Consider the following 15,650-nt stretch of genomic DNA (forward strand, 5'->3'; position numbering starts at 1 on the left):
CTCACAATCCACTCTGGCCAGCAGAAAGGGGACTTATTAATACATAATTTGGGTTTAAGCCATAAGCTCGAGGCAACATTTAAATAAATGTCGGAATTAAACACTCTGGACACTTTTGTCCATACCGAGTGTAAATGCGAGATAACAGGGTGTAACTTAACTTCTCCAATTAGTTTGATAGAAAGGCTTTGCAATGGCAAAATAGGGGCAAGAACTTCCTGTTCAATACAAAACCAGGGAGGGGCTCTCTCAGGTGGAAGCGACCAATGAGCCAAATGTCTGAGACCGAACGCATAATAATAGAACAAAATCTTGGGTATGCCTAGCCCACCTTTATCAATCAGCCTTTGCAATTTACTGAAATGTAATCTGGGACGTTTCCCATTCAAAATGAAGGACTTAGCTATGCTATCAAATTGCTTGAAATAAGAGAGGGACATCTATAGGGAGAGACTGTAGCAGGTAGTTGAATTCTGGAATACAATTAATTTTAATAACATTAACCTTCCCTTTCATCGATAAATGTAATGAAGCTCACCTGCCCACATCGCAGTCAAAATTAAATTAATCTAACTAAATCACACAAATTTGCTGGGAATAAAATACCCAAATACTTAAATATTTTGGGCCACTGAAAGGCACCCAGCTGAAAAGCTGTTATCGGGCAGTACGCTGTCAGGCATATCAAACACCTTTTCGGCATCAAATGAGATGGCCGCGACCGGAGTCTGATCATTCGCCACTGAACACATAATATTGATGAAACACCTAATGTTATCAGAAGAGCTGTGGCCCCGAATAAACCCCACCTGATCTGTATGTATAAGAGATGTCATAACTTAATCGGTTAGCCAGAAATTGACAATATTTTTATGTCTAGCTGGATCAGGGAAATTGGATGGTAACTCTTACACTCGCTTGGATCTTTGTCCTTTTTAAGAATCAGACTGATCCGGGCTTGTCTCATGGTTGGCGGAAGCTTTCCATTCTTTAATGATTCCGTATAAACTTCTAACAAAAGTGGAGCCAGTTCTGCAGCATAAGATCTAAAAAATTCAGCGGCAAAACCATCTGGCCCCAGAGCCTTGCCTGTAGGCAAGACCTTAATTACCTCGGCAAGCTTCTTCAAGGTTATCTCAGAATCAAGAGAATTCTTTTTTGCTCATTCGTCAATTTAGGGAGATCTAATGGTTCCACAAAGTTTCTAATATCTTCATCAGTAGACAAAGACATGGAACTATAGAGATCAAGACAGAATTCTTTAAAAGCATTATTAATATCAATGTGGAGGTAAAAATTTCACCACAAGCAGAGTTCACTGAGGGAATGGTAGAAAAAGACTTTCTCTGCTTTATATATCTAGCCAAAAGCTTCCCTGCTTTGTCCCCAGACTCAAAATATGACTGTCTTGCCCTAAATAACCAAAACTCCACCTTCCACGACAAAATAGTATTATATCCTCATGATCATACATCATGATGGCGCCATGGATGGCCGCCTCAGTGTGGAGCACTCTTATTCTTTTGTTGTTTTTGTTAGTTTGTCCTGTGTTTAGTAATTTTCTTCCAGTCAGTTGTACCAGGGACGAACTGCTGAACATTCGGCAGCATATACCAGACAATTTTGTCCTGGTTTTTGAATATTTGGACGCTTTTCTGTACATTTTCGCAGCTTTGCTGTTCAAGAGACGCAGGCGAGGGAGACGAGCAGGCATGCTGGTCAAGCACCGTTGGCGCGCCTTTTGAACAGCGCTGCCGAGCATTCATCTAGCGAATCTCCACTCTCTTCCTAAGAAAACGAACGAACTACATCTCCTCACCCATACAAACAAGGACTTTTCAAATTCTGCTGCCTTGTGCTTCACAGAAACCTGGCTGAGTGAAGCCATTCCGGACAGCGCATTACATATGCCGGGCTTTCAGCTGTTCAGAGCGGATCGCATCACGGATTTAACGGGGAAAACGAGAGGCGGTGGAACATGCTTTTACATCAATGAAAGTTGGTGTACAGATGTAACAACATTAAAGAAGATGTGCTGTCCTAATTTGGAAGCGCTCTTTATTAACTGTAAGCCGTTCTACGTGCTGCGGGAGTTTTCCTCATTTATTCTTGTGAGTGTGTATATTGCGCCAAACGTGTGCGTGAGTGCCGCGCTGCAACAGCTGGCTGATCAGATCACACAGATGGAACAACAATATTCAGACTCAGTTATTATTATTCTTGGGGATTTTAACAAAGCAAATCTCACACGTGAACTGCACAAATACAAACAGCACATTACATGCCCAACCAGAGACAGGAACATACTGGATCACTGCTACACAACAATAAAGGATGCATATCGCTCTGTCCCTAGAGCAGCTTTGGGACTCTCTGATCACTGTCTGGTTCATCTTCTTCCAACCTACAGACAGAAATTTAAATCAGCCAAGCCTGTAGTAAGGACTGTAGAGAAATGGACCAATGAAGCAGAGCTGGAACTACAAGCCTGCTTTGATTGCACGGATTGGTGTGTTTTTGAGGCTGCAGCACACAGATACTGTTACATCATATATCAGTTTCTGTGAGGATATATGCATTCCTACTAGGACTTAGTTAATGTTCAACAACGACAAACCATGGTTTACAGCAGAACTCAGGCAGCTTCGTTAGGCCAAAAAGGATACTTACAGGGGTGGGTATAAAATCTTGTACAATCAGGCCAGGAACACACTGAATAAGGAAATCAGTGTGGCCAAAAGAAGATACTCTGAGAAGCTGAAAAACAAGTTTTCAGCTAACGACCCTGCATCAGTGTGGAGTGGCATGAAACAATTTACGAATTGCAGGACTCCTACCCCCAACCTTGTGGTGGACCAACAGCTGGCTGATGACCTGAATGTGTTCTACTGTAGATTTGAAAGGCCCAATCTCACACCCGCTCTGACCTTCACTTCACACAAACACCAACACCTCCTGCAACCCCCCTCCTCCCCCCTCCTGATACTTAACCTGCACTTAAGATCTGTGAAGAAGAGGTGTACCATGCCCATATGGCGTTTCACCCACGTGTCTTAAATTCTGTGCTAACCAGCTGGCCCCCATCTTCACACAGATCTTCAATAGATCACTGGAGCAGTGTGAAGTCCCATGCTGCTTCAAATGCTCAATCATCATTCCTGTCCCAAAGAAACCAAAAATCACAGGACTTAATGACTACAGACCTATCACCCTAACATCTGTGGTCATGAAATCATTTGAGAGACTGGTGTTGGCCCACCTGAAGGACATCACTGGACCCTTTCTAGATCCCCTTCAATTTGCTTATCGAGCAAACGAGGATGCAGTCAACATGGGATTGCATCATATCCTGCAACATCTGGACAGACCAGGGACATATGCAAGGATCCTTTTTGTGGACTTCAGTTCGGCTTTCAACACCATCATCCCTGCTATACTCCAGACTAAACTAACCCAGCTCTCTGTTCCCACGTCTATCTGTCAGTGGATTACCAGCTTTCTGATGGACAGGCAGCAGCTAGTGAGACAGGGGAAATTCACTTCCAGCACCTGTACAATCAGCACTGGTGCCCCCAGGGATGTGTGCTCTCCCCACTACTCTTCTCCCTGTACCCCAATTACTGCATCGCCAAGGACCCCTGTCAAGCTCCTGAACTTTGCAGATGACACCACTGTCATTGGCCTCATCCGAGATGACGATAAGTCTGCATACAGAAGGGAGGTTAAACAGCTGGCTGTCTGGTGCAGTCAAAACAACCTTGAGATGAACACTCTCAAAACGGTGGAGATGATTGTGGACTTTAGGAGGAACACCCCGATACTGACCCCCCTCACCATTCTAAACAGCACTGTGGCAGCAGTGGACTCATTCAGGTCCTGGGCACTACCATCTCATAGGACCTGAAGTGGGAGACCCACAATGACTCCATTGTGAAAAAGGCCCAGCAGAGGATGTACTTCCTTCGCCAGTTGAGGAAGTTCAACCTGCCACAGGCGCTGCTGATACAGTTCTACTCAGCAGTCATTGAGTCTGTCCTCTGCATTTCAATAACTGTCTGGTTTGGTTCAGCTATGAAATCAGATATCAGAAGACTACAAAAGGACAGTTCGGACTGCTGAGAGGATTATTGGTTGCCCCCTGCCCTCCCTTCAAGAACTATACACTTCCAGAGTGAGGAAAAAGGCTGGAAAAATTACTCTGGACCCCACTCACCCTGCCCACTACCTTTTTAAACTGCTGCCTTCTGGCCGATGCTTCAGAGCTCTGAGCACCAGAACCGTCAGGCACAGGAACAGTTTTTTCCCCTCAGGTTATCCATCTCATGAACAGTTAAAATTGCCCATTGAGCAATAATTATGTGCAATACACAGTTTAGTCTTTTTATATTTATCCAACACATTCACCCTCTTCTGCCATTACATTTCCTTGCACTGTATATAACAGATTTGTATTAGATTTGCACTACGTATGTGTATGTGTGTATGTATGTATGTATGTATGTATGTATGTGTGTGTCTGTGTGTCTGTGTGTGTGTGTATGAATGTGTGTATGGGCAGGTTTAAGTGGTTTACGAGGACTTTTTTTAGGTTACAAACTGGTAATTACAAGGGTATTATGCTATAAATGTGGTTTATGAGGACATTTCTAGTGTCCACATAATTTAAATCGCTTAAAAAAAAATTTGAAAATGTAAAAATGCAGAAAGTTTTTTGTGAGGGTTAGGTTTAGGGGTAGGGTTAGGGTTAGGAGATAGAATCTATAGTTTGTACAGTATAAAAATCAATATGTCTATGAAGAGTCCTCATAATGATAGCTGCACCAACATGAGTGTGTATGTATGTATATGTGTATGTATGTGTGTGTGTGTGTATATACACTACTGGTCAAAAGTTTTGAAACACACTCATTCTTTATTATAATTTTTCTTCACATTTTAGAATAATAGTAAAGTCAACAAAACTATGATATAACATAAATGGAACTATGGGAATTATGTTGTGACTAAACAAAATCCAAAATAAATAAAAACTGTGTTATATTTTAGCATCTTCAAAGTAGTCACCCTTTGCCTAGAATTTGCAGACATGTACTCTTGACATTTTCTCAACCAACCTCTTGAGTTGTCACCCTGGGGTGCTTTTTAAACAGTATTGAAGGAGTTCCCATCTATGTTGGGCACTTATTGGCTTTTCATTATTACTTGGTCCAAGTCATCAATTTCAAAAACTTTTTTTTAAATTACATTTTAGAACTATAATGAAATCAATTAATATGGTGGCACAATTATATTTTTGTCTACAAAACTAATTTCAAACATTTAAGCATACGCCTTCGGATCAAAACATTTTTTAAGATCATGAGAAACATTTCAGTCAAGTGTTTCATATGTGTTTGTATGTATGTATGTATGTATGTATATATATATAAAATCTATTCTAGAATACATTTTATGGACTGATGAAAAAAATGTATAGTCCCTACCAGATGGGTTCAAAAGTCTCCAAATATCTGTAAGACCAAGATTTTTACACATCCTGTGAAGTGTCAATGTTGCTCTAGGGGGCTTACACACTTTTGCTTCACTATGATCAAGGACTGAGTCCATCAAAAGATTAAAGTCTCCTCCCAATATTATATCATGAGGGGTGCCAGCGGCTTGCAACATACCTTTAAGATCTATAAAAGAGCCCTGATCATCAGTGTTAGGTGTGTAAATATTAGCCAAAATCAACCATTGCCCCTGAATTTCTGCTAAAACAATAATGACTCTTCCTAATTTATCTTTACTCTGATTGAGACATTTGAATTGTTGATGTTTACTTATCAATGTAATGACTCCCCTGCTTTTACTTGAGCCAACACTAAAGAAAACATGTCCACCCCATATCTTCCTAAATTTTTCAGCAATATATCATATTCCTTGTGCTTAAGAGAAATAACCTTCCTTCTTTTTATGGGGTGCCCCAACCCATTCACATTCCACGTGGAGAGAGATAATCCACTTATATTAACATCTGACATTTTGACATAAAAGAAAAAATGTATTGTGTGTCAAAAATAAAACTATAATGACCACATTCCAACATTAGTGCAACAATCAAACACCGAACTTCCCCCAGAACCAAACAAACAGAAAAAAGAAAAATGTGCGCATTAACCCCACACACGACAGCTCCAACTGGCATCTATCCCTCTAAACTCAAACAGTCCATGTACACCCACTAGAGTCCCCGCGACAACTTTGCTGTCGGATTGCTCAAGTCCAACGCTTCTGTACAAATTTTGTGAGACAGAATTACATAACAGAAAATAATCTATAAAACAAACTCCAGCCAATAGGCAGAATAAAAGCAAAGAACATGTAGATTCATTCACAAAACTGTTTCAAAGGTGTGTTACTCCACAAAACAAACTCCAGACGCTAGCAGAATCAGCACACAAAAAATAAAAAATACATAAAAATAAAGCCGTTCAGTTTCCTCTGACAGTCAAACGAATGTTCAGTGAGCCAGCTGTTCATTAGTGCAGCAGATGACCTAATCATTACAATGTCCTGCAAAAAATACTCTACGAAACAAACTCCATCCAATAGGAGGCATAAGCACAAAGAACAAGCAGATTCATCCACAACTGCCTGAAGGAGTGTTATTCCACAAAACAAACTCCAGCTGCTAGGCGGAACCAGCACAAAAAGAAACAAAAAAGGTGTCCAGCTTCCTCAGACCGTCAAGTGTATGTTCAGCGAGACAAGCTCACTTGGAGGCACATGAGGAACACACCATGACTTCCTCAGTCCATTGATTTTATGAAAGACATCACTTGCTGTGGGCATGTAGATATTTTGCAGCCATCCTTAGTATCTATTCTCAATTTGGCTGGGAACTTCAGTGTAAAAGCGACCCTTCGTCGATGGAAAAGTTTCTTGAAGGAATGTTATTCCACAAAACAAACTCCAGTCGCTAGGCGGAACCAACACAAAAAGAAACAAAAAAGGCACCCAGCTTCCTCAGACATTCAAGTGTATGTACAACGAAACAAGCTCACTTGGGGGCCATATGAAAATCACCAAATGGTTTACTCACCCCATTGTCTCTATGAAAGACAATGCTTGCTGTGGGCATGTAAATATTTTGCGGCCATCCTTAGTATATATTCTCAGTTTGGCTGGGAACATCAGTGCAAAAGCGATCTTCCGTTGATGTAAGAGTTTCTTGCATTCCTTGAATCGATCACGTGTTTTTCTTGTCGAATTCGCAAAGTCTGGGAACAAGAAAATGCTGTGGTTCTTTCAAGAAAGCTTTCCTTTGCTCCTCGCCTCACGCAACACAAGATCTTTATTGGAATATCTCAGAAATTTGGCCAGAATTGATCAGGCCTGTCTCCCTTAGCGGATCTGCGAGCCGGGACCCTGTGAGCTCCCTCGATTTCCAGCTTATGGCCTGTTATGTCGAGCAGACTCGCAAAGAGCTTGTCTAGGAATTTTACCATATCTCGGCCCTCCTCATGCTCAGGAATTCCAACAATTCTGACATTATTTCGCCGATTACGATTCTCCAAATCCTCCAGTTTTTCCCAAACACATTCCAAGTCTATTTGGTCGTTAGCGGATTAGCAGCTAATTTCCTCTCCGATGACTCCAGATAATCTATCCATCTCTCGATGTCCCTTATTCTTGTAACCAACTCAGAGAATTTCGTTTCCATCGCAGTAATTGATTGACGTATTACAGCAAGATCCTCTAAGCCAGCAACAGCTTTTGTCAGCATCACAGACATGTTGGCCAGTTGGTGTTGAATATCTCCCGCATCACCCTGGTCTGCGGCCCTGTCTGGCGTATCAGCTTGAGCACATATGTGTCTTTTAGTATCTCTAGAGCCCCAGGATTTTGAATTCTTTGACATGCTGACTTCAAAGAACAGATATTTAGAAGGGTACATTGAATCTCACCGGTTTATGACATAAAAATAATTAAAAACTAGCAAAGTGAGCAGAGATCGCCATTTACACTTCCGCTCCTCGCATGGCGTCACGTACATCGCACTATTAACGCCGAATGAAAGTACCGGTAGGTGGTAAAATTAATTTTGTGAACATTTTCAACCAATCATTTCAGCAGTAATTAATCAAATACTCACATTCTGCATTTTTAAGAGATGATACAGGTGTCTGGATCAAAATGATGCTGTACAGTCCTGGTAGGATGGGTCAAATATGGTGGTCTGCGGCATCCTCAGCTATATTGCGAATATTAATTCGGACCGCAAGATCAGAATTGCATGTGCAAATTGCGTTCAGCAGCGATTTTTTGGGCGCGTTTGCGCCCTTGCCTGATCTGCATAATTCCTTTAGAGAATCGGGTGTTAAACAAGCGCAGTTAGCACGTGCAAAAAACTGGCACTTTTAGCAGCCGCAATTCATTCTTAGTGAATCTATCCCCTGAGTATTTTAACGTTTATGGACTGGCCCCATTCACTTTCATTGTAAGTGCCTCACTGGATCCCAGATTTTTCATTTTTTTTTAAGAAAAGTAGGGACGGGTCGAAATAAATTTTTGCATTAATCAACTTTATGCCACAAATGCTGTCGTTTGAGCTTAACTTGCATTGAACCCGTAATATTCCTTAAAAGGGACTTTGTTGGAAATGCAGCCTTTCAGAATTCTTGCCAGTAGTGAACAAAGCAGTAATTTAACATTAACAATGTTATAATGTAGTCTTATGAAACAGCCAGTTGCGATACATTTCAAAAGAAGCGTTAGGGTTGGGATACATCAACATGCTTTCAAAGGTGTACTTGATCTTCACCCCCTAAGAGTCGAAATCTCCAACCTTCACATCAAAAATTATTTTCAAAAGTCGATGCTGGAGGGTTTCAGGAGGGTAGTAGTCCTCCACAATCAACTGGAAAGTTGCATTCAGTTCAGGCTCAATTCTGTTATGGATTGTTCAAAATCTAATCAATTCCTGATGGTTTAACATCAAAAAAAATTTCTCATTTAATATATTGTTTCACTTGAAAATAAATAACATTACAAAAGTAAAAGAGGTTGTGAATGCCATTTCATGTTTAGTTTAACTCATTCTTCAATGTTTTATAAAACTGTCTAAACCAAGTAGAACATCAACATCAAGGTTGGATTATTGACGTTTTAACAGACACATGCCCTCAATAAAGCAAATTCTGCCCACAGGAGCAGATCTATTTAAACTTAATAAGACATTAAAGTGCTTTGATAACAGGTTTAAACCACTGAGAATAGACTATATGGTGTAAAATTTATTAACTGCAGAAGTTATTAAAAGAGACTATGTTCACGGATGTTTGTGATTTATTGTGTACATTTTTGTCAGAAATGTACAGAGGATATTATAAATTGATTTAGGTGTAATAATAAAATGCTCAGAAATATACTACGCTAATTTTCTTCTGTCAGTCGCCCCATAATCAGCCCAGCTTTAGCAATTCTGTCACGAGCTCTCATGGGAAACAAGCAAGGAAAAAACCTTATCTGGGACTGATTGCAGGAGTCAGGCACAGAAAAGAACGATCTAGAAACCAGAGACAGACTGGGAACACAGTCAATACCAAGCTCGGCTACCTATCGACTGAAAAACACTACGAAAAAAAACATTCAAGCAAGAATAACTTGAAACGATGAGAGAACAAATGTGAAAATGAGAATATTGTGACTTATAAAACCATGCAATATATAACATTCTTTACATAACTCTCACATTTAAGTGCCTCAAGGTAACACTTGTGGAAAAATAAAAAGACAGTGAAGAATTTTACATGTCTGGCTGCATTAGATGAATAAGAGGAGCCTGCTGTAAAGCATTTTGCAATGCTCCTCAGCACGTGCAAGATGACCCCCTCCCCTTCCTGCTCCACGCAAGCTCACGTTGCACAAACATACAGCTTGCCTGAGGCTAAGGGGGCATCGGCCTATCAGCTGCAAAGGCTGCTATACGCATCATCGGAATTCAAGAGCGCAACATGCTGTTGTGCCAAATTAGGCGGAGCTAGATTATGTAAACAGATCCAGCTTCTAAGTGCAGGGTGAGCAGCCAATCACAACCACTGCCTCTGCACATATGGCATCCTGAGTGACATACTGAGTGGTTGAGAGATACAAAGAGAGAAAAGGGAGAGGGAGAGAGAGAGAGAGGGCGATAGATAAAGACAAAGAAAACTGAGCAGAGAACAAAGGCCTTGACTACCTTTCCAAACACAAACAAGGGTTGCAGCTTTTAGTGTAGGTTCTTTAGTACTCCATCAAACAAATGACTTTGTCAGCATGACCACAAAATCCTTCAACAGACCCTTGAGGTCCATTAGCTAGTCTTCACACATCAACAATCACAGGAGTCAAGCCTGAGACCACGGCATGTATCCAAATAATGCATGCATCACAAATGTATGTTATAAATTTATAGTTGAATCTCATGGTAAAAAAAAAATGATGTAAGGCTAACACTGACTATAATGGATGGACAATAGTTGAGACCAACATTCAGTATCTTATATGTATTTTGGTTATCATCAAGCACAAACCAGGGGGCCAAAAGGAAATTATGGACAAATGTGGAAAAACATCAGTACAGTCCTTTGTTACAGTTTCATCTCAACTAAATTAATGTTAAACAGAATATTATCACACATAATGTACAATATTCTTATGTTTAGGGGCCTGGTGGGTGTATTTACAATGGACTGAATATACACCGATCAGCCACAACATTAAATCCACCTGCCAATATTGTGTATGTCTCCCTCGTGCAGCCAGCCCACATCTCAGAATAGCATTCTGAGATTATTTTCAGAGCGGTTATCTGAGTTAATGTAGACTTTATCAGTTCGAACCAGTCTGGTCAATCTCTGTTGAACTCTCTCATCAACAAGGCGTTTCCATCCACAGAACTGCCGCTCACTTGATGTTTTTTGTTTTTGGCACTATTCTGAGTAAATTCTAGAGACTGTTGTGTGTAAAAATCCCAGGAGATCAGCAGTTACAGAAATACTCAAACCAGCCCGTCTGGCACCAACAATCATCCATGAGATTACCTATTCAACCAATCGTGTGGCAGCAGTCCAGTGCATAAAATCTTGCAGATATGGGTCAGGAGCTTCAGTTAATGTTCACATCAACCATCAGAACGGGGAAAAATTTGATCTCAGTGATTTGGACTGTGGTATGATTGTTGGTGCCAGATGGGCTGGTTTGAGTATTTCTGTAACTGCTGATCTTCTGGAATTTTCACGCACAACAGTCTCTAGAGTTTACTCCGAATGGTGCCAAAAACTAAAAACATCCAGTGAGCGGCAGTTCTGTGGACGGAAATGCCTTATTGACAAGAGAGGTCAACAGAACTGACAAAAGCTATGGTAACTCAGATAACCTCTCTGTACAATTGTGGTGAGAAGAATATCATCTCAGAATGCTATGCTGAGATGCGGGTTGGTGCTGTTTTGGCAGCACGAGGGGAACCTACACAATATTAGCCAGGTTGTTTTAATGTTGTGGCTGATCAGTGTATGTGGAGGGGGGCCTCTAATCATTTACTCACCCTTTTGTAGTTTTAAACTCATTTGACTTTCTTTCTTCTGCAGAACACAAACAAAGGTATTTTAATAGAGATTTGTTGTCATTTTGTCCATACAAGTGAATGGTGCCCACATTTTTTAAGATTCAAAAAGCACATAAAGGCAAACTCAAGTGGTTTAATCCATGTCTTCTGAAGCGATCCAATAAATTTTTGGGTAAGAACAGACCAAAATGTAACATCTTTTTCATTGTTTCATCTTTTTTCATCTTGCCATTGCAGTCACTAGGCATGATAATGATTTCAGCTCGATTACACTACTAGTGCTCTGGACGCATGTGCAGAGTGCTAGATGGTGCTAAGAAGTGTAATCGAGCTGAAATCTGCCAATATTTAAAGTGAACAATTTGTTGTATTGTGGACTTTTCTGAACAAAAATGGATTGGATCACTTCAGAAGACATGGATTAAACCACTGGAGTACTATGGATTACTTTTATGCTGCCTTTATGTGCTTCTTGGAGCCTGAAAATATGGTCACCATTCACTTGCATTGTATAGACAAACTGACATCATATCTCCATTAAAATATCTTTGTTTGTGTTCCGCAGAAGAAAGTAAGTCATACAAGTTGGAGACGACATAAGGGTGAGTAAATAATAAGAGAATTATCATTTTTGGGTGAACTATCCCTTTAAGTGGGTTATATTGGTTGAATGGTTGTACTGTGTGTATTATGCAAGGATGTAACCAAATATTCAAGACTGGGGGGCCAAATGTAAATGTTTAGAATGAGTTATTGAAAAACCCATATTGATTGACCGCTTTGTGTCATGTGTTCTCCTCAATGTCAATGGTGGACTTGGCCTGGGTACAGATAATGTTTTCGAACAAATATGTATTGTTATAATATGTGTATGTAACTGTCTGGTGGTTGTCTGTATTTGTTTTGTAACACGAGTGAATACCAAGATTAATTTCCCTGTAAAGGTACTATTAAAATATATTTTAATTCTAACATTTGATTTCCTCTCAAAATTCTGACAATTCTCAGAAATGACTTACCTGGACTTTAGACAGTTCGTTCTGGTCTCCCTCAGTCACAGGTAAGGTCTCTCTGGATGGTACGGCCCTGTATGCAGAACCAGATGCCAGACAGTCCTTTCCCAAATCATGTCCTTTCATCTTCTTTTACCAACATAGGAGCACTTTTGTTGCTTCAGTTCTGAGCTTTATGTGTCTAAGTCGGCCAAAATGAAGAGACGAGAGCAAGGATGGGTTACTAACCTGAATGGAAATGTTATTCTTATTTAGTCAGTATAGATCGAGCACAAAATATGCATGAATCCCCTTTTATCCAATTTAAACCTACATTTGAAGACTGAGAAGATGTTATTATTGTATTTGTAGGTAAATGGTTGGATGGTCAACGATTCTTTTGACATTGTGAATGCATATTCAGTATCAATTCTGTTGAATGTTATCTAATGTTGTGAGCAGTGCTCCTCCAGTAATTATGTCATCAGGATAGCATCACTTTTAATAATACAATGGCTGGGTCTCAAAACATAGTGAGACAGCATTTCTGGCCATCACCTCAAAATGCCCATATATATTGCATTATGAAAATGGAGGCTATCTTTAAGACGATGAAGATTTGTTGCATTGTGACATTTCCCCTAAAATGTTAATTACTGTAATGCAGTTTTGTAGTACTCTAGACCATATTTGGTCTTGGTCTTGTCATGGACTCTGGAGCATTTGGACAAGTGTGGACTCAAACTTTACCTCAAGACCAGTAGAGTCCCTTCAAAAACTATACCATGAGTGCTTCGACTTGTCTGACACATTTCTCTGACTGACAATATCAGCGATTGTGACATGTGTCCCGTATTTCTGTTGGCTGTGTAGAATCAGAACTAGTGATGCCCGATTCACGAATTAATCATTATTTTGAGTTGGTTCTTTTCAGTGAATTGGCCAAACAGGTTAGCAAAAAAGTCGGAATCGATTTGCTACTCAGTTTTATTCGTTCGTACTGCTATCTCACCGAATCATTTGCAGCGGCTCATAACTTTGTAAAACAGTATCGAACACGAAGAAAATGGAGAACAAACCGATCGCTGGATGAAGTGGATACTGACCCACAATCATCTGAAACAAAAGGCTACTTTTTTGAGAAGTAACTTTAAGAAACTTCAACTGGTGCTCTGTCAATTGAATAAGGGGCTGTTCACACCAAACATGTTTTTGCATCCATGCATGCTGTTTTTCAGTTGTTTTTCTATGTAAACCTGTGCTAAACTGACGTCTTTGACCGTTGTGCCACGTATCGCTGTGTTTCCGGTGTCTCACGCAGGAGCGCCACTAGGGTTACAATGGTATGAGATTGTCATGGTATGATAACCATCTCAGAAAATATCACGGTTTTATGTGTTTCAAGGGTTACAATGACCCTTAAAGGAGTTTTGGTTGAGCAAACACTTTATTATAACTGAAACTTGAAGCCATATTTTTTAATGGATGTGTAAAAAAGGTCTCCCTTTTGAAAATAAATAAAATAAATAGAATAAATAATAAAGCTAACAGAATTATAATAATAAACCGAATTACAAACATGATAAAAAAATAGCATGTAACTATAACATGTTATATAACTAAAGCATGTTAGTTTACATGTTAGCATAGCATGTTAAATTAACTACTAAATGAAAAATAACATCAGCTGTGTGAGCTTTTAAAGTAATGTCCTATGATTGTTAATTAACAATTAACATATACTGTAGGTGCGCGAAAGCACAGCCAGACTGTTCCTGTCTGTACCTTTAACTCAGTGGTTCTCAACTGGTTTTGCTTCAGGACCAGATTTTACATTGGAAATCAAGTGGCGACCCACCATAGTAAAAACATAACCTGTATCTAATGTATCCTGGGTCGCATTTCCTTTTATGTTGCATAGTTTTTTCATGGTTTTCAAGTACAAGGACATGCATCAAGTAACATTATTTTTGTTGTTGACGTCAACAACAAAAGCGACAGGAAGTTTTCTCTTCCCCTTTTAAAGATTGAAGAGCATATTTACTTATATGAGCCCATTATTATCCTGTTTGTTTCCTAATTTCAAACATAATTCAAACAGAACAGACATATTACGCAGGAGGAAAGGTTCCTCATTACCATGGTTAGGTCAGTGTAGCTAGTCTTAAATAATAGTAATAATAATAACAAATTATAGTATTTATGAAAAAATAAATAGTTGACGAGTCTGACAGGCAATCGAGGAGGAAAGGAGATGCGCATGCGCACGTGAGATTCTCCGTCCGGTTGCATTTTTTTCTCAATACCGTAGATAAGCAAATGTACATGGTATGATAACCGTCAATTTTCATACCGTGGTATACCGCTGCAATCCTAAGTGCCACAATTATTTTTCTAGTTCTTTTGTCAATTTAAAAAGAACTTCAACTGTTAAAACTGCTCTGCTCTATTTGTTGAACTGTGTCTTGCTTTTTTAGCACAAGAACGTCCTGAACGACCTCTAAGTCTTTTACAAATGCTTTAGCCATTAGTTACATGAATGCTACAAAAACTGAAAAAACAAAGAAAAAAAAAAAGGTAAAAATACTTCTCTTAATATTTTTAGAATTGGATGGTTTGTTTTTTGTTTTTTTTTACATTTCTGTGTGTACCCCGAGTAAAATTTTCTTATAATGAATGGAATATAATAGTGCAATTGAGGAAATCGTTAACAAATTGAAAGTGAAGGTTTAGATTCACTTTCTGCGTAAACAGTATGTCATATTTAATAGGTCCATTTTAGTTACAGTATAGTACAGTAATATTGTATTTTGTACAGTAGAAATCCTTACTTGACTTACAATGACTGGAATAATATTAGTACACTGAAGCTGGTAGTTTAAATGTATTGCATTGCAAAGCCACATAGGCACCTTGCACCTTCAATTTGTGTTTTTCACTGACATATTAATAACACTGACATGTCATAACTGTAATAAAGCTGTGTTCACTTTTATTCTCGACTGGTAATATTGTTTACCTAACAAAAGTTTAGGCAAATAACATATAAGGTATATTTGATATTTGAG

The 15,650-nt window shown here is 39.4% G+C and overlaps 1 protein-coding gene across 2 annotated transcripts in view; it reads right to left on the minus strand.

The window, feature by feature from the left end:
• Positions 1-15,650, minus strand: part of LOC127455741 (ATP-binding cassette sub-family C member 5-like) — a 63,729-nt gene that overhangs the window by 46,720 nt on the left and 1,359 nt on the right. Inside the window, exon 2 of one of the 2 annotated variants that reach the window (XM_051723827.1) lies at positions 12,610-12,784. In XM_051723827.1, coding sequence (XP_051579787.1) covers positions 12,610-12,729 — 120 coding nt within the window. In that variant the 5' untranslated portion in view covers positions 12,730-12,784. Of the gene's footprint in view, positions 1-12,609; positions 12,832-15,650 lie in introns of both variants that reach the window. The other variant, XM_051723828.1, reaches the window with a different exon arrangement.

The sequence above is a fragment of the Myxocyprinus asiaticus genome, chromosome 18 (genome assembly GCF_019703515.2).
Source record: "Myxocyprinus asiaticus isolate MX2 ecotype Aquarium Trade chromosome 18, UBuf_Myxa_2, whole genome shotgun sequence".
Lineage (NCBI taxonomy): Eukaryota > Metazoa > Chordata > Actinopteri > Cypriniformes > Catostomidae > Myxocyprinus > Myxocyprinus asiaticus.